Below are 25,437 nucleotides of genomic sequence, written 5' to 3' on the forward strand. Positions count from 1 at the left end.
ATCAATTAGTGATTTGGGGGTCGTCTGTGGAGCCGATTGTTATTCGTGGAATAGGTTAACTCACTTGCAGCTTGGATTAAATAATCTCAGAGTATTTGATTGGACCCTATTGCGCAGCTCTCATTTGAGTCTAACCGTTGTGGGGACGAGTCTTCTACTCGAAGGATTATCTAAGCCTTATGTCAAGTAAGGGTGTTCTATAGCAATGAGTGGTTAGTGATTTGGTTTCCAGTTAAGCAATACGATAATCAAGTATTGGAAGTGTTTTGTTTAGTTTGGAATTCAAAGTGGCTTTGACTTAGTAGTGGTTTGGTATAGGTATTCTGTCGGGGAGTCAGACCAATTCGAGATTTCAGATTCCGGGTATGGTAGAAGTGGTTTTCTACAAGGTAATTAATTTAGGCTGAGAATGGATTCATTCATCATTAGTTTTGGAGGTCCCTTCTAGGGTGGGGTTCTGTAACATCCCAAATTTTGAGTCCAAAATTTTCGATTTTAATTAAGTAGTATATAAAATCGTTTATTGAAAACATTTTCGATATCATATCAATCCAATAATCATCATGAACATGTCTCAAAATCAAAACATCGAACAGTAATAAAATCAGAGTACAATCCTATGAATCACATAGTGCGGAAATTCGATGTGCGTGTGATGTGCAGCTACCACGCCGACTCTTTCCCCTTCGCTGAAGAGGTACCTGAAACAAAATTGAAAACTGTAAGCACGAATCTTAGTGAGCTCCCCCATCATACCACATACTATATAAATCACATTTTGCCAGGCATATATGGGTACCCAGCCTACCCTGTCAGGCATTTCTGGGTGCCCGACCTACCCTGTCAGGCATATCCGGGTGCCCGACCTACCCTCTGTTGTATCTCAACCGGTTATGGGGACTATTTCACCCCCTACTACTACCATATAATAAGATAACATAACATAAACATACCGTCTAGCATAGCTGGGTACTAGGCTACCCCTTTGGCCCTATCGACCGGTAGCCGGGGACTATTCCCCCTTACTACCACTATTACACAACGTCATATCATGCTAGCACATAAAACATAACAGATAATAGCAAGTCTAGATAATTATCACAAAGACAATCATCTATCAATCAACTCTTGATGATGGGTCGGCATTGTGGCCTTAGACCTAATCCTACTAGAAGGTAACTCACCTCGATGTAGTGTAGTATCTGCACAGTCCTCGGCACGAAAATCAACTCGTCTCTACTCCTCAATCCCTACATAACGACCTTTCTTGATTACTATTACATACTCATAATCCTTACAAGGGTCAACCCAAATCCAAGTTAAAGTCAAGGTCTGATTAACTCGACTCGCCGAGTTGGTCCACCAACTCATCGAGTCCCCTCGTTCCCTTACTACCACAATCTCGTCCTTACTCGTCGAGTCTAGCAAGAGTTCGACGAGTTCACCTTCAACCACACCTTTTGACTATCTTCAACTGACTCGCTGAGTTCGTTCTTGAACTCGCCAAGTTCATCTTCATCCGAATGAATGAGTCTAGCCTCTGACTCATCGAGTTCTCCATGAACTCGTCGAGTCCATCTTCATGAGGTTGGGACATTGCCTTGGAATCACCGAGTTTGTTCATACACTCGTCGAGTCCTATGATTTCCAGGTCCAAAACAAACCCCTAGCAGGTTGAGTGTTCCTTCCACTCAACCAAAACCATTTCCAGAAGACCATTTGGGGGAAAAAGCGTCCCGACTCACCGAGTCACCCATGTGACTCACTGAGTACCTCTATGTCCAAAACTATACAGTCGATTATAATGGGTCTTAACGCATCAAAACTATAGAGCTGGCCCCCTAGGGTCCCTTTTTCACGTAAAGCTACAAACTTGATGTCCATGCATGGGGCTTTTGGCTCAAAAATCCATAAAAGGGGGTTTATATGAAGCATGAGTCTCCCATGGCCATAAAGTTGGCACCTTTATGCCATGGGAACCCTAAATGGTTCCAAATCTGAAGTCCTTAACCCCAAAATCGTGGTTGCAACCAAAAATGGATCCACAATGGCATCCAAGAACCCTAAGTTACTCCAAAAAGAGTATTTAATGAAAGGAGAAGCAAGGTCTGGACTTTTTACCTCCAACAAACAGGAAATGAAGCAAAATATTTGGATCTCCTTGCTCCTTCTGAAATCCCAAGCACCTTCTTCTTCTCTTCAACCATCTAACTTGCACAAAATGGCACAAAGAGCTCAAAATCACTAAAAAACGGTTAGGGTTTCGTGGGGATGATATGAGGGTGATGGAGGCTATAAAGGGAACCACTTAAGGTGTTTAAATAGGGTGCAAACCCTAAATATCAAGGTTTTGTCAAGGCAGCTCCTACTCGTCGATTTGGTCTCCCGACTCGTTGAGTAGGTCACTTAAAATCCACGCATAATATCAAGCCTACTCGACGAGTCGGGCCTTCAACTCGCCGAGTCCCAGAGTAAAATACAATAATACTTGGAATTAAATACGTACCAGGAACCGGGTGTTACAAATCTCCCCTACTTATTTTAGACTTCATCCTCGAAGTCTGTTGCTGGATCCAGAAAAAGCTCAGGGTAGTGCTCTCTCATCTCGTCCTCCGGCTCCCAGGTCCATTCCGAGCCCTTGCGGTGCTGCCATTGCACATTCACTAGTTCCACTTTCTTGTTTCTCAGATCCTTCGACTTCCCGTCGAGGATAGCTACTGGCCGCTCGATATAGTTCATGTTGCCATCCACCTGAATATCCTCCAAATGCACCACTGTTGAATCGTCTACCAGACACTTCCGCAACTGGGAGACGTGAAAAGTATTGTGAACCTGGATGAGTTCGGCTGGCAGGTCTAGCCTATATGCCACCTTGCCCACCCGGGCTACAACCTTGAAAGGTCCAATATGCATGGGGACCAACTTGCCCCGCTTCCTAAACCGAATGACGCCTTTCCAAGGCGACACCTTCAGGAGCACCATATCCCCGACCTAGAACTCCAGGTACGAATGACGTCTGTCGGCATAACTTTTCTGCTGACTCTGAGCAATATGAAGCCTGTTCCACACCTATTGGATCCTCTCCTTTTTCTTGAGTACCACTTCGGTACTCCCCATGACCCTCTGACCAACCTCACCCCAGCATATCGGGGTCTTACACTTCCTCCAGTACAGCTTCTCGAAGGGAGGACGGTCAATACTCACATGATAGCTGTTATTATATGAAAACTCAGTCAAAGGAAGGTAAGTATCCCAACTACCATCTCAGTCTAAAACACACGCTTGCAGCATATCCTCCAAAGTCTGGATGATCCGCTCACTCTGACCATCCGTCTGCGTGAAACTTCTTCCAGAATCTGGAACTAAATCGTACGTCTCGGTCCAAAATCACTGAAACTGGCACTCCGTGCCGAGCTACTACCTCTTATATATATATATATATATATATATATATATATATATATATATATATATATATCGGCCAACTTCTCGGCCGAGATGCTCTCCTGGATCGGTATGAAATGGGCACTCTTGGTCAACCAATCTATGATGACCCAGATCGAATCCACTCCCCGTGCAGTCCTGGGAAGCTTTGTAATGAAATCCATAGTGATATCTTCCCATTTCCACAGCGGAATATCTAACGATTAGGTCTTGCCGTGAGGCCTCTGGTGCTTTGCCTTAACCTTCCTGCAGGTTAGGCATCTCTTAACGAACCTAGCTACATCCCTCTTCATGCAGGGCCACCAGTTATCAAGACAAAGATCCCTATACATCTTCGTCGCCCCAGGATGAATAGAAAACCTGGATTTGTGCGCCTCCTCCATCAATACCTGGTGCACACCTCCATGATATGGGACCCACACCCTACAGTGTAGCGTCAACAATCTACGGCTATCATAATCGAAAGAGGAAACCTGGCCCACAATGCGCTCACTATTACGATGTTCCTCCTTCATAGCCTCCTGTTGGGCCTCTCGAATCTGCTCCAACAACGGAGTCACCACCATCATCCTCAAACAAACATCTTTGATCGGTGCTGCCTTGCGGCTAAGCGTATCGGCCATGACGTTGGCCTTCCCGGGGTGATAGAGGATCTCACAATCGTAATCCTTCACCACATCAAGCCACCGATGCTGCCTCATGTTCAGATTTGGCTGATCCATAAGGTACCTCAAACTCTTATGGTCCGTGTAGATGGTACAACGGACCCCATAGAGGTAAATGACGCCAAATCTTGAGGGAAAAAACAACTGCCCCGAACTCCAAGTCATGTGTCGGATAGTTCACATCATGAGGCTTCAGCTGCCTCGAAGCGTAGGCGATAACATGACCCCTTCTGCATCGTTACCACACCCAAACCTAAGATGGGCGCATCACAATACACAACAAAATCCTCCACGCTCTCTCGTAGGGATAAGATTGGCACCTTGCACAATCTCTGTCTCAGCGCTCAAATGCGGCCTGCTGCTCAGGCCCCCAGCGAAATACAACAACTTTCTTCGTCAGTAGGGTCAAGGATACGACTATTTTGGAGAAATCCTGGATGAATCCCTGATAGTAGCCGGCTAATCCCAGGAAACTCCGAATCTCAGATGGAGACTTCGGAACCTCCCATCTCATCACAGCCTCCACCTTGGCCGGGTCAACCAAAATCCTATTCTGGTTGACAAGGTGCACAAGAAATTGCACCTCGCACAACCAGAACTCGCACTTGGAGAATTTGGCATACAAGCTCTCCCTCCTCAGGGTATCCAACACATCTCGCAAGTGCTCCTCATGCAGCTCCTGCGTCTTGGAATAAACCAAGATGTCGTCAATGAAAACTATCACAAACCGATCCAGCATCGGTCTGCACATGCGGTTCATGAGGTCCATGAACGCGGCGGGAGCACTGCTGAGCCCAAAAGGCATCACCACAAAATCATAATGACCATACCGCGTCCGAAACGCAGTCTTCTGCACATCCTCCTCTCGGACTCTCATCTAATGGTAACCCGAACGCAAATCGAACTTGGAGAACCAAGATGCTCCCTAAAGTTGATCAAATAAGTCATCTATCCTCAAAAGTGGGTAACGATTCTTCACCGTTACCTTATTCAGCTCCCGGTAGTCTATACACATCCGATGCGACCCGTCCTTGTTTTTCACGAATAGTATCGGGGCTCCCCAGGGCAAACTGCTCGGTCTGATGAATCCCTTGTCTAACAACTCCTGCAGCTGTGTAGACAACTCATGCATCTCAGGAGGAGCCAACCGATATGGTGCCTTGGCTATCGGAGCCGCACCAGGCACCAGGTCGATCTTGAACTCCACCTGCCTCTCCGGAGGTATCCTAGGCAGCTCCTCTGGAAATACATCTGCGTGCTCTCGTACCACTGGCACATCACTCACCATCTCCTGAATCGCCTCTCAGATATCCAAAACATAGGCGACATACCCTGCGCAAACCTGCTGAAGGTAGCGCCTAGCCCTCGATGCTGAACATAATGCCGGTCCATGATGTGGCCTCTTGCCCTGGATCACCAGCTCTCCCCCACCTGGGGTCCTAACTCTCACTAATTGGTGTGTGCAGTCTATCACTATCCCATTGGGGCTCAGCCAATCCATGCCTATAATCACCTTGTTCCCCCGTAACGGGATGGGAACCAAGTCTACCAAATAACACTCCTCGAACAACCTCAAAACACAATCCCCGAAAACCTCTGATGCTCTCACTGATCGATCGTCCCCAATCTCGACCTCTAGGGAGCAATCCAACTTGCCAGAAGCCTCAGGGAACCTCTTGCTAAGCGCAAGAGAGACAAATGATCGGGTAGCACCTGAATCAAACAACACCTGAATTGGGATACCATTCACATGGAACGATCCTAAACAAAACATATAACATGGCACATCAATATCATAAGCAACATAAAATAAAAGCTAGGGAGAAGAAATCATACCCGTCACCACATCAAGTGCAACGCGTGCCTCCTCGGTATTCAACTGGAAGGCTCGGTTCCTCGCCACTGGAACCTCAGTCTTGCCCTGCCGGACATCAGTGATTCGTAGGGTCGCTGGAGCTGGAGCCACCACTGGCGATGTTGCTGCTGTCAATCTCGGGCGGTTGGCCTTTTAATGGCCTCGCTGGTTGCAGTGGAAACATATCAACTATGATGTATGAACAGTGGGCGTAGGGGCAGTACAATCCTTGCTGAAGTGCCCCGTCTTGCCGCACTTATAGCAGCCCGATGACCCTAATCTACAGCCCCCTCATGTGGCTTTCCGCACATCCCACAACGGCTCCGACCCTGAAGTCCCTTCGACTTAGCATCGAATCCCTTGGGTTTCTTCCCCGAAACCCCAGTACCCTGCTCAGTCTCCGCCTTCCTCTTTCGAAGGTGCTCTATATCGATCTCCCTCTCCCTCTCCCTTGCCCTGGAAATCATGGACTCCAGGGTCGGGCACCCTGAGGAACTGACATGCTCCCTGATATCATATCTCAACATATCATGGTAGCGGGTCTTCCGCATCTCCTTGTCTCCCGCGTACCGAGGCACCAACGAGGCCCTCTCTCGAAACTTTGCGGTAATCTCCACCACCGTCTCCGGAGTCGACCTCATATCGAGAAACTCCCTGGCCAGCTGTTGAAGCTCCATAGCCGACACAAACTCCGCCCTGAACCTGGTCACAAATTCTGACCAGGTCATAGCCTCAATAGTTGAGGCCCCTAAAGAGTCACCAACTGACTCCCACCAATCCCTAGCCCTATCCCTCAAACATCCAGCAGCAAATCGAACCTTTGAATCCTCAGGGCAGAAGCTAGTCAATTGTTCGAGTCTGTAATCCATCTCCAGGCCATGATGGGTTCCTTTGCCCCATGGAAATCCGGCGCACCACTTCTCCTGAAGTCCTTGAAGGACAGTGTATGCGTCCTTGATTGGCTAGATGCCATCTCGCTCCGGAATTCCCTAAGGCAATCCTCCATCAGCTCTATGATCCCTTCCTTGATCGACCCAAAGATAATTGAGGTCGCCTCAAGGTGCCTCTAGTGATCTCAGAAGCAATGAACTCACATAGTCCCTCGTCAACTGGCTCGACACCTGATCCCGATCCTCCTGCTCCGTGGCACGTAATCATCAGCATTTTGAAACAAAACATATAACTGTCAGGGCTATACAACATCTTTAGAGGTCTTACACACTCAACAATTTCCTTGGTTCTATCTCAGCCCTCCTTCACTCGAGTACGGATCCTCTGCTTTCAGTAGTACGGGCCCATACTACCTTCCACGTCTATTCGTACTTTCCTCAAGGATTGCCTTGACTTCACCAAGTCCCTTCTACTACTGTTGCACTCTTTGCTAGTCTCATCCTAGGCTTACCCTAAGGTAACTCTCCAATCCACTCTCCACCATCAGTCGTATAAGAAGTTCCTACTACCTTTACCTAGCTATCTCACGAATACCATTACATATTACTAAGACCAAATAATTCTTTGAATGAGAGGTCATACCCTACAATGGTTGGACTCACATAAGAGTTGCGAAATAGGGCTAAACCTAACCTTCTGAAATTATTCAATACTCGGAATATGTAATGTGATGTATTCATTCATTAGTTAACTAAAGATAGTTAGAACTCCTATTAGCACGAAGCAACGACATTCGGGATTTGAGTAACCCAATCAGACATACTTTATCCAAGCTATCATATAACTGGCTAATCAGTAACATCTTGCAGCTCAAAAACACATATAGCAGGCATATCAGGCATCTTCCTAGATCCTTAGCCTTATCTAGCATGCAGTTCTCATACATAGGCAATAAGCATATAAGGCATCCTTCATAAATCCTTAGCCTTAATCTAGCATGCAGTTCTCATATTCGTATCATATCATAACATAACATGTATGGGTATATTGGGGAAAACTTACTTGAGGTCAGCCGATCGCGCACATCACACACCTTATTCTTACACAAAACTTCTCACTTTATCTTTTTGGAAAAAAGAATATTTTTCTTGTGAAAAATCTTTCGAATCCTCGATTTGAGTCCAGACACCCCCGAAGGTGTGTCCGAATCCCTCAAACCAAGGCTTTGATACCAACTTGTAACATCCCAAATTTTGAGTCCAAAAATTTCGTTTTTAATTAAGTAGTTTATAAAATCATCTACTAAAAACATTGTCAATATCATATCAATCCATAAATCATCATGAACATGTCTCAAATCAAAACATAGAACAGTAATAAAATCAGAGTACAATACCATGAATCTCATAGTGCGGAAATCTGATATGTGTGTGATGTGCAGCTACCGCGCCGACTCTTTCCCCTTCGCTGAAGAGGTATCTTAAACAAAACTGAAAACTGTAAGTACGAAGCATAGTGAGTTCCCCCATCATACCACATATTATACAAATCACATACTGTCAGGCATATCTGGGGGCCCGGCGTACCCTGTCAGGCATATCTGGGTGCCCGACCTACCCTCTGGTGTATCTCAACCGGTTACGGGGACTATTTCTCCCCTACCACTACCACATAATAAAATAACATAACATAAACATATTGGCTAGCATAACTGGGTACTAGGCTACCCCTTTGGCCCTATCGACCGGTAGCCGGGGACTATTCCCCCTTACTACTACTATCACATAACATCATATCTTGCTAGCACATAAAACATAACAGATAATAGCAAACCTAGATAATTATCACAAAGACAATCATCTATCAATCAACTCCTGATGATGGGTCGACATTGTGGCCTTAGACCCATTCCTACTAAAAGGTAACTCACCTCGATGTAGTGTAGTATCTGCATAGTCCTCGGCACGGAAATCAACTCGTCTCTACTCCTCAATCCTTACACCACGACCTTTCTCGATCACTATTACATACTCATAACCCTTACAAAGGTCAACCCAAATCCAAGTCAAAGTCAAGGTGAAACCCTGGTCAAAGTCAACTTCTCATTGACTCAACTCGCCAAGTTGGTCCACCAACTCACTGAGTCCCCTCGTCCCCTTACCGCCATAATCTCTTCCATACTCATCGAGTCTAGCAAGAGCTCGACGAGTTCACCTTCAACAACACCTTTTGACTATCTTCAACTGACTAGCCAAGTTCGTTCTTGAACTCGCCGATTTCATCTTCATCCGAATGAATGAGTCTAGCCTCTGACTCATCGAGTTCTCCATGAACTTGTCGAGTTTGTCTTCATGAGGTTGGGACATTGTATTGGACTCGCTGAGTCTGTTCATACACTCGTTGAGTCCTATGATTTCCAGGTCCAAAACAAACCCCTAGAAGGCTGAGTGTTCCTTCCACTCAACCAAAACCATTTCCAGAAGACGATTTGGGGGAAAAAGCGTCCCGACTCGCCGAGTCACCCAAGTGACTCGCCGAGTCCCTCTATGTCCAAAACTATACAGTCGATTATAATGGGTTGATAGCTCATTTTATTTCCGTGTTTTATTAGTTTATTTTTAGATTTTTAGATCTTTTTATCATTAATGCATTGTAATATATTTATTTTTCTTTAGTATGGATCATAATGGGTGCTTGTTATGCTGCATGAGATATTTTGTAGGTTTTTCGGTGCTTGTTGTGGTTGCGGGTTGTATGGAGACGGGTTTAGTGGGCTCCCGAGGCATTATTGGGCTTGGCAGAATCAAAGAAGAATAATTGGGCTTTGAAAGTTATTGGCTTGGATTATTTGGGCTTGTGAAGATGGATCATAAATTTCTAATTTTGGACTTGGAGCATCCATTTGGTGGCTAAATGATGATTGGTGGATTCAAATTACATGGACAAGGGGGGACCAAAGGAATCTTTGGTAGTGGAAGGGTGGAGTGGTGGAATGAAGGACCAATAGCATTACAACAACAGTTGCGCGGGTGGAACTTTCGCCGCGCGAGTGCCCGCGCAACTGCCCAGTTTGGGCATTTTGGTCATTTGGCACACCATAACCCTTGGGGATCAGATCTAGAGGCTAATTCATGATTTTTCCACCATTGGAGACCTGCAAGAGGCGATTTTGGGAGCTAGAAACCATTTCCTTTCTTCTTTCCAAATCTTAGGTAGTTTCTTTATGCAATTAGATTATTGTTCTTGTTACTTTGTTGCCATGAGTGGCTAATACTCTTATTTGGTTGACTTTGGCTAAAAACCAATGAATGTTTGTGGGTTTTGAAGGATTTATGTTGATTATCAATTTATTCCATGTTTATGATTCTAGTTTACGATTCTTATGCTTATTTGATGCTTTGATCATGAGCTTAGTATTTGATTGAGAAATTGTTGATTTATTTCATTGATTTTGCATTGGATCATTGAATTTATCTAGAACAAAGGCTTTATGATGGTAGAAATCATCTCTAGCATATGAATCATATCTCCTTTATGGATGTGTAAGCATTTGACAACCTCTAGGAATTGGGGATTCCTTTATTCTTAAGGCTAATTGATTTCTTGGGATTAATTGCTTCAATTGACCCTTGATCTTAATTAAGAAGGTGTGTTGTGGGCTTCCCCAACCTCCATACTACCTATGAGGAATCTTGGCATATCATGCTTCATGATTGCTATAACCAATTTGGGATGAAGGATAAGCTTTGTATTAGATCCTAATGATAAACACACAAATGTTCATTGTGTTGAATTGCCTTAGTTAACCAATTATTTCCAACCTTTGAGCATCTCATCAACTTGCTTAATTTCAAGGTTTTTAGTTATTCAAGTATTTTAGTTTTCAAGTAATCAAAAAAAAATCCCCTTTTAGTTTAATTGTAGTTAATTAGTTTAATTTCACTAGTTCTATTGAATTGCATTGGTGATTGAATACAACCATTTCCCCGAGGATAGATACCCCTTTTTATCATTATATTACGTTTATTTAGCAATCAAAGGGTGTAATTTGCTTGGTGGGCTTGACATCCCTCCAAGTTTTGGCGTCGTTGCCGGGGAAATTGGTTATTGTTATTTGATTGTTTATGCCTAGGTCTACAAGAACCGGTGAACTACTCTACAATCTGGAAATTGAAAGAGAAGTAAAAAGGTTGAAAAAGTTAGCCAAACAAGCAAAGCAACAACAACTAGTTCAAGCTTATTCCCCTTCTCCACTAATCAACATAGAAGATCAAGTTCATACTTCAAGTGATACCGACACCGAACCGAGTTCTCCAATTGTTGGTCATTCCTTTAAAGACATTCCGTTTGAAAACCACATAACCATGAATCACACTCCACCTCACAATTCCAACCCAAACCCAATCAATCAAGATGCCAATACCCCACCCCATCAACCAAGACAACAACCACAAGAACCTCTCATTGATATGCCACTTTGGAATCAAGCCCCTCCTCAAAACCAACCCAATTATCAACCACCACCACAACTACAAAACCAACACTTCCACCAAAACAACCAACCTCAAAACAATGCTTTTCAAGGTCAACAAGTACATTACCCAAATCAACCCAATTACCAACACCCTCCAATGTACCAAAACCCAATGTACCCACAACAACAACCTCCTTACAACCAATACCCTAACTACCAACCTTATCCACCACCAATCTACAATCCCCAACAATACCCATATCCACCTTACCAACAACAACCCAATTACTTGCAACAATATCCCAATAACCCTAATCCACCCAATCCCACTCAAGATCTGACACTTAGACAAATAATGGAAACGGATGTTACTCATACACCTCTTGCTATTGTTTATCCAACAAACCGTCGAGGCATTAAATTGAAGTCAAGTTTCATCCATCAACTAACCAGATTCCATGGGTTGGATAGAGAAGATCCTCAAAAGCATTTGAAGTCCTTTCATATGATATGTGTTAGCATGTAGCCCGACAATGTGACATTGGATGATTTCAAGTTAACCGCATTCCCGCTCACCTTGGAAGACAAAGCTAGAGAGTGGTTATTCAACTTACCACCGGGATCAATTCACACATGGGAAGAGTTACTAAAGGCCTTTAATAGCAAATTCTATCCCACCTCCCGCATTTCAAGTCAAAGAAGTGACATTTTGGGGATTCGTCAAGGGGAAAATGAAACATTTCATGATTTTTGGGAGCGCTTCAACAATTTGTATACAAGTTGTCCTCGACATTACATACCCGAACAATTACTTCTTCAACAATTTTATAAGGGTATGAATGAAAAATATCGGAGGATGATTGATGCTTCAAGTGGTGGTGACATCTTCAACAAAACCCCTCACGAGATCCAATTACTTTTTGGTACCATTTCTCAAAATCAAATGAATTTTGGGACTCGAAATGACATGAAGAGAAATTCTACACAAGTGGTTGGTGAAGTTAGCAACACTCAACACTTGGAATCAAAGCTCTTGGATTTGACTAATGTGTTAAGTCAAATGGTGGTGGGAAGTGGTCAACAATTAATGGTATGCGGTATTTGTGCAATGACGGGCCATTATATGGATAAGTGTCCCACACTTGGAAGTGAACCGAAAGATGTGAATGCAATGGGCGAATATCAAAGTCAACCAAGACCCATGGGATTTCAAAATAATTTCAACCAAAATTGGAGGAATAACCAAAACAACCCTTATCCACCAAAGCAAAATCCACCAAATCTTTTGATGAGACTCCAACATCCACAATACCAATCCCAAAAGCCTCCATATCCACAAAATTCTTATAACCCTCTAAATTACCAACAACCTCCACAACAAGGCCAATCAAGTGGTACCCATCAAATGAGCCTTCAAGAACTTGTCACTTCTCTTGCTCAAATCCAAACCCAATTTCAACAAGAAACCAAGAATACTTTCTCCAACATTCAAGCACAAATTGGAGACTTGGCAACCGCTCTCAACAAGATAGAACAAAGGGGTAGACTTCCATCTCAAACCGAGAAGAACCCCAGTATGAGTGCAATAACTTTGAGAAGTGGCAAAACACTTGGAGAAAGCAACCCTAAAAGAGTTTCAAGAGAAGAAGAAGATGAGGTTATTGTTGTTGAGCCTTCAAAGGTTGAAGCTACTCCAAAGGAACCGCTTGTGCCAAACGTTGATCAATCCGACTCTTCCAACAAACCCATCAAACCATTGGTCATACCACCACCCTTCCCTTCCTGGTTAGCCTTTTCCAAGAAGATAGAGGAAGAAAATGAATTATTTGAAACTTTTCGCAAGGTCCAAATCAACATTCCACTATTGAATGCTATTAAGAAAATTCCAAGTTATGCAAAATTCCTCAAGGATTTATGCACCAAGAAGAGAAAACTTAAGGCAAATGAAAAGATTCAAGTCAATGCAAATGTGTCTGCGGTTATCCAAAAGAAGTTACCTCCCAAATGCAAGGATCCGAGAATATTTTCTATCCCTTGTACCATTGGTGATTTGCATATTGAAAGTGCCATGCTAGATCTTGGAGCCTCGATCAATGTGATGCCATATTCAGTTTTTCAATCTCTCAATGTTGGAACTTTGGAAGAAACTGGAGTAATCATTCAATTAGCAGACAAGTCAAGTGTGTCTCCAAGAGGAGTGTTGGAGGATGTGTTAGTACAAGTTAATCAACTTGTTTTTCCGGCGGAATTTTATGTCATTGATCTTGAAGAGAAGACTCCTTCCAAATCATCTATGATCCTCCTTGGAAGACCTTTCATGCATACCGCTCACACAATCATTGATGTCCATAAAGGAAAGATAACTATGGAGTTTGATGGAGAAACCATTCACTTCAACATCTTTGAAGGAATGAGGTACCCTAGCTACATTTCTCCATTGTATCGGGTTGATGTGATTGAGCCAATAAACAGGATAAGCCCTAATGTATGCACAGAAAAGATAATCATGGAAGATTATTGTAATCCTAAGAGGGAACCTCAAAGAAGATTGGATCCTCCAATGATGGAAGTGGTCAAGAAGAAGATAATTAAAAGGTTCAAAAGGTGCAAAGAGAAGAAAAAGGCATTTCATGACAAGCACATAACCCAAAAACACTTTATTCCATGTCGAAAAGTTCTTTTTTATCATTCACGGTTAAAGTTATTCCCGGGAAAATTACGATCTCGATGGCATGGACCTTTTATTGTTATAAAAGTGTTTGATCCTAGTGTGGTTGAAATCAAGAGTTTGGAAACAAACCAAATCTTCAAAGTGAATGGGCACCATTTGAAACTATTTTATGAAGGCTTTGACACGGAAGAATTCGACAATGTAACAATGGAAACACCGATTTACGAAGGTTGACGGAAGCGGGGCTATGTCTTGGCAAAGACGTTAAATAAATGCATTGTGAATAAATAATCTCCGCTTGAAGTTTTGGGTGTTTCTAAACTTGAAGTTGGCCTAAAAATAAGCATATAGAAGTCTTCTAGTGATTTTGGTGAAGTTTGAAATTTTCCAAAAATTTGACCTTTGCGTGGGTGCCCGCACAGACTTTGCGCGACCGACCCCAGCCGCGCAGGTCCCAAGTTCCAAATTACACCAACATGGGGTGCTATCTGATTGCTGCACGTAGGTGCCTACGCAGCCGTTGCACGACCGACCCCCAGCCGCACAGATTCCGAGTTCCAAATTACCCCAACATAGGATGTATTCTGACATGTGTGCGCGGCTGCCCCCCACCCGCATAAAGTTTGCGAGGGTACCTGCACAAATATGTCATTTCATAAGAAAATTTCGAGCCATTTCATATGCATCCTTTGCGCGACCAAGCTTTCATCCATGTGTATTTAGGCGGCCAAGAACTCCATCCAAACATCATTATGCGGCCCATGTGTTGCTTCCATATCGTCCTCGCGTGCCTCTTCCACCTTGATCCCGGTATGATCCTTCCTTACTCTCATCCTAAGCATTGAGGACAATGCTTAATTTTAAGCTTGGGGTGAGGTATTCTTTTATCTTTTATTTTTTTGATTGCATTTAGGTTGTATACAGTTGCATTTAGAGTAAGTCATTTAGGTCATTCATAAAAAATTGCATAAAAAATTCAAAAATATTGCATATTTTATTTCTTTCTTTTCCAATTTTCATACTTTTTAGTTGCATTCTAGCTTAAGTTCATGCATTTTTGTTTTCTCTTGTCTTTTCATTCCTACAGATACCAGAGCACCGAGTCATAAGTATTGAATCATAGATTGCTCCCGGGTCTTGATATGGAATTCCTTGTATTTGATAAGTGGGACACGTTTTGAGGCTCACATACCACTTTGAGACCGCTTGTGTGGGGGTCAGATGCAGGTAGCTTGATTAGGTCTAGGTGCGGAGGGATGTGGTTGGTCATACCAATGTGTGCGAGCAAAGACTAGCCCGGTAAGGTATTTTGAAGACATTGAAGATATTGAAGACTCACATATTGGTTTTGGAGGGAGTACCCCTTAGTACTCCCGAGTCTCGTCCGAGCCTTGCATAGTTAGATTCTCACCGCCTTTTTAGGATAGGTTATCATTTTCTAGGGGTCTATAGTAGATAGTTAGATAGATTTTGTTTATCACGCCTTGCATTGAGGTGCTTGATGAACTTTGAAGTGGGTCCCCCCAATTCACATCTTTTGGGACCAAGTCTTTTCTGTAACACCCATTTTTGAGTCATTCCCCACCCTTTTTAGTTGATCTTGTCACATTTTCAATGATCATTAGGTGTTCATATTAGCCTCTATCTATCACTCAATTTTCACTATTGGAGTCCTATGTTACTTGGTGAAATTCCTTAGACCTTCCAAGAAGCAACACAAATAATGAAGAAATTTGAAAAAAGTGAAGAAAATAAGAGCCTATTAAAGATGATTCAAGAAAAGCAACAAAAACAAAGAAGAAAAATGAAGAAAAAGAGCAACACAAAAAGAAGAACAAGGTTCCAAGTTCAAGACTTATGTTATATATCTAGTTAAAAAAAGTGTCAAGCAGCAAATGTGATTGAAGACTCAATAACAGAAGTTCAAGATTGAAGATTTAGGTTGTTAGGTTTAGATTTAGGTTAAGTATAGTTTTTATTATTTTATTTTATTTTTGATTTTTGGTGAGAAAATGCCCTGACGATGAGACGGTAGACTGTAAAGGACAGTACAAGGGAGAAGCCTCTGAAACCGGATGTTTGCCCGGAGGCCGTGCTGCAAAACCCTATTTTGTTATTATACACTTTGGCCTGACAAATGTAGGAATCATAGTGTGTGAAGAGGCGCCTTTCCTTCGTGCACTATGGTCTACATTGGTGATTTAAAGTGCCCCCACTAGGCGCATCTCTGTTTCCTTTGTCTTGCACACCGCGACCGCATCCAGCCGTGATTTATTCGCCCATCAAGTGGTTGAGAATGTGGTTTATGGTTCTAAAGGGGGAACATTTTGAAGATGCGTAGGGTCCATTGAAGGACCAATTCTGACCATGTTGACTGATGTTGACCAAGTTCTATGGTATCTTTCTTTTTCCTTTTTAGATAGTTCATCCCGAGCTCATTTTTAGTCTTGTTCTAACTTGAGGACAAGTTAGGTTTAAGCTTGGGGTGATTTGATAGATTATTTTATTTCCTTGTTTTATTAGTTTATTTTTAGATTTTTAGATCTTTTTATCATTAATGCATTGTAATTTATTTATTTTTCTTTAGTATGGATCATACCGGGTGCTTGTTATGTTGCATGAGATATTTTGTAGGTTTTTCGGTGCTTGTTGTGGTTGCGGGTTGATTGGAGACGGGTTTAGTGGGCTCCCGAGGCATTATTGGGCTTGGCAGAATCAAAGAAGAAGAATTGGGCTTTGAAAGTTATTGGCTTGGATTATTTGGGCTTGTGAAGATGGATCATAAATTTCTAATTTTGGGCTTGGAGCATCAATTTGGTGGCTAAATGATGATTGGTGGATTCAAATTACATGGACAAGGGGGGACCAAAGGAATCTTTGGTAGTGGAAGGGTGGAGTGGTGGAATGAAGGACCAATAGCATTACAACAACATTTGCGCGAGTGGAATTTTCGCCACGCGGGTACCCGCCTAACTGCCTAGTTTGGGCATTTTGGTCATTTGGCACACCATAACCCTTGGGGATCAGATCTAGAGGCTAATTCACGATTTTTCCACCATTGGAGACCTGCAAGAGGCGATTTTGGGAGCTAGAAACCATTTCCTTTCATCTTTCCAAATCTTAGGTAGTTTCTTTATGCAATTAGATTATTGTTCTTGTTACTTTGTTGCCATGAGTGGCTAATACTCTTATTTGGTTGACTTTGGCTACAAACCAATGAATGTTTGTGGGTTTTAAAGGATTTATGTTGATTATCAATTTATTCCATGTTTATGATTCTAGTTTACAATTCTTATGCTTATTTGATGCTTTGATCATGAGCTTAGTATTTGATTGAGCAATGGTTGATTTATTTCATTGATTTTGTATTAGATCATTTAATTTATCTAGAACAAAGGCTTTATGATGGTAGAAATCATCTCTAGCATATGAATCATATCTCCTTTATGGATGTGTAGGCATTTGACATCCTCTAGGAATTGGGGATTCCTTCATTCTTAAGGCTAATTGATTTCTTGGGATTAATTGCTTCAATTGACCCTTGATCTTAATTAAGAAGGTGTGTTGTGGGCTTCCCCAACCTCCATACTACCTATGAGGAATCTTGGCATATCATGCTTCATGATTGCTATAACAAATTTGGGATGAAGGATAAGCTTTGTATTATATCCTAATGATAAACACACAAATGTTCATTGTGTTGAATTGCCTTAGTTAACCAATTATTTCCAACCTTTGAGCATCTCATCAACTTGCTTAATTGCAAGGCTTTTAGTTATTCAAGTATTTTAGTTTATCAAGTAATCAACCCCCCCCCCTTTAGTTTAATTGTAGTTAATTAGTTTAATTTCACTAGTTCTATTGAATTGCATTGGTGATTGAATACAACCATTACCCCGAGGATCGATACCCCTTTTTACCATTATATTATGTTTATTTAGCAATCAAAGGGTGTAATTTGCTTGGTGGGCTTGACATTATATTCTTAACGCATCAAAGCTATAGACCTGGCCTCCTAGGGTCCCTTTTTCACGTAAAGCTACAAACTTGATGTCCATGCGTGGGGGTTTTGGCTCAAAAATCCATAAAAAGGGGTTTATATGAAGAATGGGTCTCCGATGGCCATAAAGTTGGCACCTTTATGCCATGGGAACCCTCAATGGTTCCAAATCTGAAGTTCTTAACCCCAAAATCATGGTTGCAACCAAGAATGGCTCTAAAATGGCATCCAAGAACCCTAAGTTACTCCAAAAAGAGTATCTAATGAAAGGAGAAGCAAGGTCTGGACTTTTTACCTCCAACAAATAGGAAATGAAGCAAAATCTCTAGATCTCCTTGCTCCTTCTGAGATCCTAAGCTCATTCTTCTTCTCTTCAACCTTCTTGCATAAAATGGCACAAAGAGCTCAAAATCACTCAAAAGCAGTTAGGATTTCGTGGGGATGGTCTGAGGGTGTTGGAGGCTACAAGGGGAACCACTTAAGGTTTTTAAATAGGGTGCAAAACCTAAATATTATGTTTTTGTCCAACCAGCTCCTACTCGTCGAGTCGGTCTCCCGACTCGTCGAGTAGGTCACTTAAAATCCGCGGATAATATCGAGTCTACTCAACGAGTCGGGCCTTCAACTCGCCGAGTCTCAGATTAAAATACAATAATACTTGGAATTAAATACGTACCAGGAACCGGGTGTTACAGGTTCGGTTGCCTTTGGGAAGGTTGTTGTATGCTCGGGGCTGTGGTTGTGTTGCTCAAGCTGTTTGGCATGCCTGGGATGGTAAGGAATGATTTCGAGGATGAAATATAATTTAATTGGGGGAGAGTTGTAATGCTTGGTTCATTGTGCACTTCATTTTACACCCTTTGGGGGTGTACTGTTTGTAGAATTGGTCCTTACGGGGTTGAATTGCCAACTTTGGGAAAGTTGGAGTATGTTGGGCGTACTCATGCAGATGGGTCGTAGAGCTCATCCACGTATGCTGGGTGTACGTGGAGTACGGTTAGCGTACGCGAGTAGTATAGAAACCCTATTTTTAGGGCTAGTACCCTATATAAACCATAAGATAGCCTCTTTTTGCGTTGTTTAACCAACCTCCATACCGTAGAAAACTCTAATTCGTTCCTTAGCCATTGTGTGGTGCTTTTGAGCTCTTGTGAAGCTTTTGGTGGGTGTTGTGCATCTTGAATTGGTAAAAGAAGAAACTTGAAGACTCATTCTTTGGTGGAGAGCCTTGAGATCCAAATTTTACACTTTCTTTTGGTGGCTTTTGAGGTATAAAGTTCAAAGCTTGTCATTTCGTTTCATAGATCTACTCTTTAGCTTGTTTATGGGCATTTGGTCCCTTTTTGGTTGGTTTTGTGAGCTAAGGACGTTTTTGGAGTTTATCCTTGTAGATCTGGTCACATTAAGGGTTTCTTGAGCATATAGGTGCAAACTTTATGATGATTTTGGTCTCATGCATGTGTTAATTCATTTATTAAGCTCTTTTGAGCTCTAAAGTCCCATTAAGCCATGCATGCATATAAAGTTGGCAACTTTACAGGATAAGTTGTCCATAGGAATCATATTTGAGAGTTTAGAGAAAGGGCTTAATTGATTAAGCACTTAATGGGGTAGGATGGTGATCTGGGGAGTACGTTAGGCAAACCCATCTGGTATGCTACGCGTACTGGCTCCGAAGGGAGTACGCTAAGTGTACGAGCTGAGTACGCCCTATGTACTTAACAATGGGCTTCTCGGTATTGGGCTATGCTGGGCTTTTGATGTCTTGGGCCTTGTTAGGCCATCATGATTCCCTTGTTGGGTTGATGATATTTTATTAGACTCCTTGGTGGAAGGCCCATGAAAGGGGGTTTAGACCTAATTTGGAAAATTAGGCCATGATTGGGCTTGGAAGATTATTTTGGAATTTGGGCTTTTTGGACATTTGGATTGGGCTTTGGCCTTGGGCCAAGTTAGGGAAAGGGTAAAAAGGTCTTTACCCTAATTTGGACTCTTGGTGTGAGTCGGGATCCAATTATTAATTTGATGCTATTTTGTGATTGATAACGTGAGATTTTTAGCGGTCCAGCAGAGATTTATCATTAAGATTCAGTAGTGTGAGGTGAGTCTCCTCATTAGGCTTAGTGGGTCAAAGACACCAATGTTGACCCATGGCTAATTATGTTAGGGTGCTAGATGTCTTCCTAACCGAACCCTTTAATTTTTAATAAATCAACCCGGTTTATTTTGCCTACTCACAAAATAACCTAAAAACAATTAAGTGATTAACGGAGTTATAGCCCACATATGTTTTTGCAAAAAAGCCCAATAAAACCCTACGACGTTCATCACCCTTGTTCAACCCTATATATTTCAAGCCCTTGCATCTTCATCTCTACAAATACAATCGCTCTACGTTTGTCTATCTCTGCCAGCTGTTTATCAGGTTTTATCTACTTTTACGAATTAATTATGAAAAGTTTCGAATTTGTCTGATTTTTGTGCGTTGATGAAGCAATTTGTGGACTAGAGTTTCTGATCATGGGCTCTTCTTCCCATTATGTTTGACGACAAACCCTTGGCTGTCTGAGTGCAAATCATTCTATTTGATCTAAATCGTTGTCGATATCTTTACCTATTTACCACTGAATCCAGCTTATCGCAATTGTTTTTTTATCTAGATCTGGATTATTTTTTGACAACGATTTGAGGGTTATGATGATATACTTTTAATATCTTAGCGGATTTCCGTGAGATTAAAATATATTTTGATCTATGATCTTATTGTTACACACACTGAATCCTCAACATCTGTCAACTCTGTTCTAGATTTTTGGAATTTCTGCTGTCAATATAACTGCATCTTTCGATGAGCTTCTATCTTTCACAATACAAGTCTTTCTGCGTGAAGTTATTAGATGATATGCATCCATTTACCAATTCTGGGGGATAAAACAGTTCCTCTCGGTGTAATGGCTCGGATGCAAAATTAAAATTTGTGGCTATCCTGATAAATGTGTTGTTCAATGTCATTTCATCGTGAAACACCTCATACATAACGTGTTTGAAATGCCTTTTTCAAAAACTGATTTTCTTTAGAAGCTGTTGTTTTTCACACAATGAGCAGCTGTTTTACAGGTTCTTGTTCTAATTGTCCAACTTATTTAGTTTGTAGTACGATATGTGCGATGATGAAGCAATTTGTGGACTAGAGTTTCTGATCGTGGGCTCTTCTTCCCATTAAGTTTGACGACAAACCCTTGGCTGTCTGAGTACAAATCACTGTATTTCTTTTTCTTTGTATTTCTTTTTCTTTAACCTTAGTCAAAACCTTCAATCTCTATTATTGAATCAAATTGTGTTTTTATAATTGTTTTGTGACTTGATTTGAGGCTTATGAGGATAAATTAATTATCTTAGCGGATTTCAGTGAGATTGAAGTAACTTTTGATCAATGATCTGATTGTTACACACACTGAGGCTTCTAATTTTCAATTTGTTTCATATTATTTCTTTAAATCTATGAAGTACGTAGAATTGCAATGATGAGTTTAAGCATCTTTGTATGTTATTAGGGCAGTGGACAAGGTTTGATTAATTCAGTCTTGCCGTGATCCCAATTTTAACGACTTCTCCTTCCGCTGAGCTAAATCTCGTTCTTCACACTTATATTTAATAGTATTTCACTTAAAATTTTTTCTTGATAAGTTTAAATCATATTTTATATGTTGTTATATTTCAATGTTAGGTGAATGGATTTTTGATTGCATGAAAAAGTTTTTCTTATGATCTTTTTAAAGTTTTAACTCTCAAAGAGGGCTAATGTGTGGTTATTTACTTGATTGCGCCTGAGCTTACGGTGGGATTTTTAGTGGTGCAAATTATTCATACAGACTTTTTCATTTACAAGGTTGCAATTTAGCAAAGCTGCAATTGTATCAAGAACTACTCCTGCTGACGCTTGTGTAGCGAAATAGTAGGTATCGTGTATACAATCTCCAATGTAGCACTTATGTAATGATTTATGGCAACCTGTTTATGCCAAACTGTTGGAATTGATCGAAGTTAGAAACATTTAGGCCATGTTTTTTAAACTTTTTCCTTGTCATTTATGTATCTATAAAGTGTGTATTTACAAAATGTATTGAATTTATAACTTTATTTGATAAAGTATTGTTGATATAAATGTTGTTTTTTACTGTATGCAGTGTCTGAATCTGAATAAACGATTATCTACCCTTTGTCTAAAATTATAAGCGATCACTTTTTTTAATAATTGCTATATAATATAAATATAAAATTTATCACTTATTTAAGAAAAATAAATCAAGTTCATCCTTCAACTGTCAACAGAAAGTTCAAGTCAACAGCTTGAGTTGAACTAATTCGTCAACAGTCAAAGTCATTGATAAATATAAAATTTATCACTTATTTAAGCAAAGTTTCATTTACCCTTTGTCAAAAGTCAAAGTCAACAGCCTGAGTTTACCTAACTCGTCGAGTTTATTCTTTAACTCGTCGAGTTCATTTAACAATTCGCGAAGTTGGGAAAAGCTGAGCCAACTCATCGAGTTTATCCATAAACTCATTGAGTTTGTCAGAAACCCACATCTTAATACATTAAGTCAACATTATCGACTCCAAGGACTCCACAGCTCGATTCTCGATCAATATGAGATCTAGAAGGGTAAACTTTCTAACTTTACCCTTAGGAACTACCTAAAGGGTTCAAACCCAAACTCTACTTAAAAGAGTGAGGGCTTAACAATTAACCACTTAATCATCAAGGACAAAACCTAAAATGCAGATGTGACCCTAAAGCTAGATGATTATGTAAAGTTTCCAACTTTTCGCTAGGGAAGTTCAAAAGCTAAAAAAGGGTAAATGAAAGACTTAATGAATGCATGAAGCCTTTAAATCCATGAAGTTGGAACTTTTATGCCAAAAGAGCAGAAGATCATAGATCTGAAAGAATAAACTCTATTTCCCCAACAACCACCCATCCATGGCTAAAAGCATACAATCTAACCCAAGAAGAGATCTAAGTAATCATTAAGCAAGGTTAGAACTTTATACCCGAAATGTGTTGAAAATGGAGCAGAGAATCAAGATCTGTAAGCTCCTACTTGAACCACCACTTTGCACCAAGCTTCTCTTCCTTCAATGAGCTTCAAACACACCAAAACACACCCACAATAAGCTCACAACACTCAAGGAGGCTCTAGGGTTCCGAGATTAGGGTTAGAGGCTATGGAGGCTGGGAATGAGGCCAACACCTGGGACTTAAGATGTTTAAATATGGTGCAAAACCATAAAATTAGGGTTTTTCAATCAGCATCCAACTCGTTGAGTTCCCTTCACCAACTCGCCGAGTTGGTTCATAAAAACCCACGACCCAAAAGCCTCTAACATGTCGAGTTGCCCGCCATCAACTCGATGAGTTGGTCCTTAAAGAAGGGGATTATTCCACAATTAATCTTCTAGATTGCAGGTGTTACAACTCTTCCCCACTTAATTAGATTTCGTCATCAGAATCGCCCTTACTAACAGTCATATCAAAACAAACAACCTGAGGAATACAATCGAAAATTATGCGCATAAGACAATCTTCCCAAGACAACCGGAACCCAAATCGAAACTTCCAACCCAAGGACAACAATCAAACCCTCAACTTCTGCGAACCACTTCTACTTTTCTGAGATCTGAAATCTATAATGATACCACATTAAATTCCTGGAGTCCAAAGAGCATATGCTCCGACAAAACCTCAGTAACAACCACTTCCCTCGGCACCTCCAAAAGCCAATCCAAGCACAATTGCTAAAACTACTAAATCCTGGCGATACTAGACAACTATCATGTTGAACCCTGACCATAAACCTTCCATATAATGCCCCGGAACCTATCTTAACTTCAACCATGATAACACATAACACTCCAAACCCACTATAAGAGAAACAACCCTTCACTAAACCACTACTGATACATTGCATGCAAAAGGCATATAACATTTCTTGAAGATATAACCCAAACACAAGTAGAGAAATAAACCAAAGATACGCTTACCCAAAACCAATGCAAGATTCCAAACAAAAAAAATTATATAAAACCGAAAAGAAAGCAAAGGATACATACCCGTAGCATCGCCTGCTGGAGTCCTGACCCCCCTGACTAACATTGCAAAGCTCGACTTATCTCCGTTGGGGCTCCTGCTCTACCCTCTCGTCCATCGGTAATTCTCAAAGTAGCTGGAGCAGGCGCACTCACTGCTCCTCCCCTCATCATCGGATAAATCGACTTTCTTGTGGCTCACTTGATCGCAGTGAAAACATAACGGACTTGCCCTCTGAGGACAATCCTTGTTGACATGACCAACCCTGCCACACTTGTAGCAGCTTAAACCCTGGAACGACAAACTCCATCATGCAGCTCCAGCATGTGTTACACTGACCCCAGTCTTGCTGGCCTCTCAAATGCTGATCATAAGTCTTGGTTCTCTTCCCGGGAATCTCCACTGTATGCACCTGATATGATCTCCTCTTCCCGAGGTACTCCAAATCGATCTCCCGTTCTCGGGCTCTAGAAACCATATCATTCAGGGTTTTGCACCCTAAAATACTCACAAACTCTCTGATGTCATCCCGTAGCATATCATGATACCTCATCTTCTTCATTTCCTCCTCTGCTGCATACTACGGTACCAATAAACCCCTCTCCTAGAACTTAGCAGTGATCTCAGCCACGGTCTCAGTAGTCTGGCAGAGACCTAGAAACTCTCACGCCAATTGATGCACCTTAATCGCAGGAGCAAAATCAGCTCGGAACCTGGTCGAGAAATCATCCCATGACATAGCATCAACAACATCATCACCAACTCGCTACCGACCTCTTCCCACCAATCTCGTGCTTTGTCCTTCAATAGATAGGAATCATATCTGACCTTCCCCTCTTCGGGGCAAAAACTCAACCTAAATGTGTTAGTCATATCCGCTAACCATCTCTTACTGACAATGGAGCCCCTTTCCCCATGGAACGCAGGAGCCCCACAAGCACGAAACTCCCGGAAGGAAAGAGTGCGAGCTCCAACAACTGCCATAATCTTAGCACGGAATGCGCCCAAGCCCTCATCCAAGATATCCGAAATACTGCGAGAAATCTCCGATGAAATGAACTCCCGCAACTGCTCGCTAATCGGCTCAGCACCTGCACCTGAGCCGGAACCCGGACCAGAACAGGAACCACCTCCCTGAGTGCTCATCTCCAACTGAAATACAACAAACCAACAATCAAAACACACCCAAGAGTCCTCATCCCATAAGCTTCTTAGATTCTCCAAGACTCTCACCGATTCGAGTATGGATCCTTTGCTTTCAGTAGTACGGCCCAATATTACCTTCCACACCTATGCATACTTTCCTCAGCAAGTCACTCCCTCACTTAATGCGCCAAAACTCACTA

At 41.7% G+C, this 25,437-nt stretch overlaps 1 protein-coding gene, 1 long non-coding RNA gene and 6 other non-coding genes across 8 annotated transcripts; all 8 read left to right on the forward strand.

Annotated features, from left to right (window-relative positions):
* Nucleotides 1–12,296: 12,296 nt before the first annotated feature.
* On the forward strand, nucleotides 12,297–14,234 carry LOC128133498 (uncharacterized). Its single transcript, XM_052770965.1, has one exon. The coding sequence runs from the start codon at nucleotides 12,297–12,299 to the stop codon at nucleotides 14,232–14,234; it is 1,938 nt and encodes a 645-aa protein (XP_052626925.1).
* A 5,827-nt stretch (nucleotides 14,235–20,061) lies between these two features.
* On the forward strand, nucleotides 20,062–22,182 carry LOC111887741 (uncharacterized). The gene is made up of 2 exons (XR_002848892.3): nucleotides 20,062–21,263; nucleotides 21,890–22,182. It is a non-coding gene; the product is annotated as an uncharacterized LOC111887741 (long non-coding RNA).
* Nucleotides 20,477–20,577, forward strand: LOC111887771 (small nucleolar RNA Z157/R69/R10). The gene has a single exon (XR_002848916.1). It is a non-coding gene; the product is annotated as a small nucleolar RNA Z157/R69/R10 (small nucleolar RNA).
* Nucleotides 20,689–20,784, forward strand: LOC111887767 (small nucleolar RNA R11/Z151). Its single transcript, XR_002848912.1, has one exon. It is a non-coding gene; the product is annotated as a small nucleolar RNA R11/Z151 (small nucleolar RNA).
* On the forward strand, nucleotides 20,915–21,038 carry LOC111887769 (small nucleolar RNA snoR80). The gene has a single exon (XR_002848914.1). It is a non-coding gene; the product is annotated as a small nucleolar RNA snoR80 (small nucleolar RNA).
* On the forward strand, nucleotides 21,159–21,259 carry LOC111887772 (small nucleolar RNA Z157/R69/R10). The gene has a single exon (XR_002848917.1). It is a non-coding gene; the product is annotated as a small nucleolar RNA Z157/R69/R10 (small nucleolar RNA).
* On the forward strand, nucleotides 21,370–21,463 carry LOC111887774 (small nucleolar RNA R11/Z151). The gene has a single exon (XR_002848918.1). It is a non-coding gene; the product is annotated as a small nucleolar RNA R11/Z151 (small nucleolar RNA).
* LOC111887768 (small nucleolar RNA Z152/R70/R12) lies at nucleotides 21,516–21,629 on the forward strand. Its single transcript, XR_002848913.1, has one exon. It is a non-coding gene; the product is annotated as a small nucleolar RNA Z152/R70/R12 (small nucleolar RNA).
* Nucleotides 22,183–25,437: the final 3,255 nt, after the last annotated feature.

This window comes from Lactuca sativa, chromosome 4 (genome assembly GCF_002870075.4).
Source record: "Lactuca sativa cultivar Salinas chromosome 4, Lsat_Salinas_v11, whole genome shotgun sequence".
NCBI lineage: Eukaryota > Viridiplantae > Streptophyta > Magnoliopsida > Asterales > Asteraceae > Lactuca > Lactuca sativa.

Coding starts and splice junctions, on each gene's coding strand:
- LOC128133498 (XM_052770965.1), top strand. CDS start 12,297: ATGAAGAGAAATTCTACACAAGTGGTTGGTGAAGTTAGCAACACTCAA.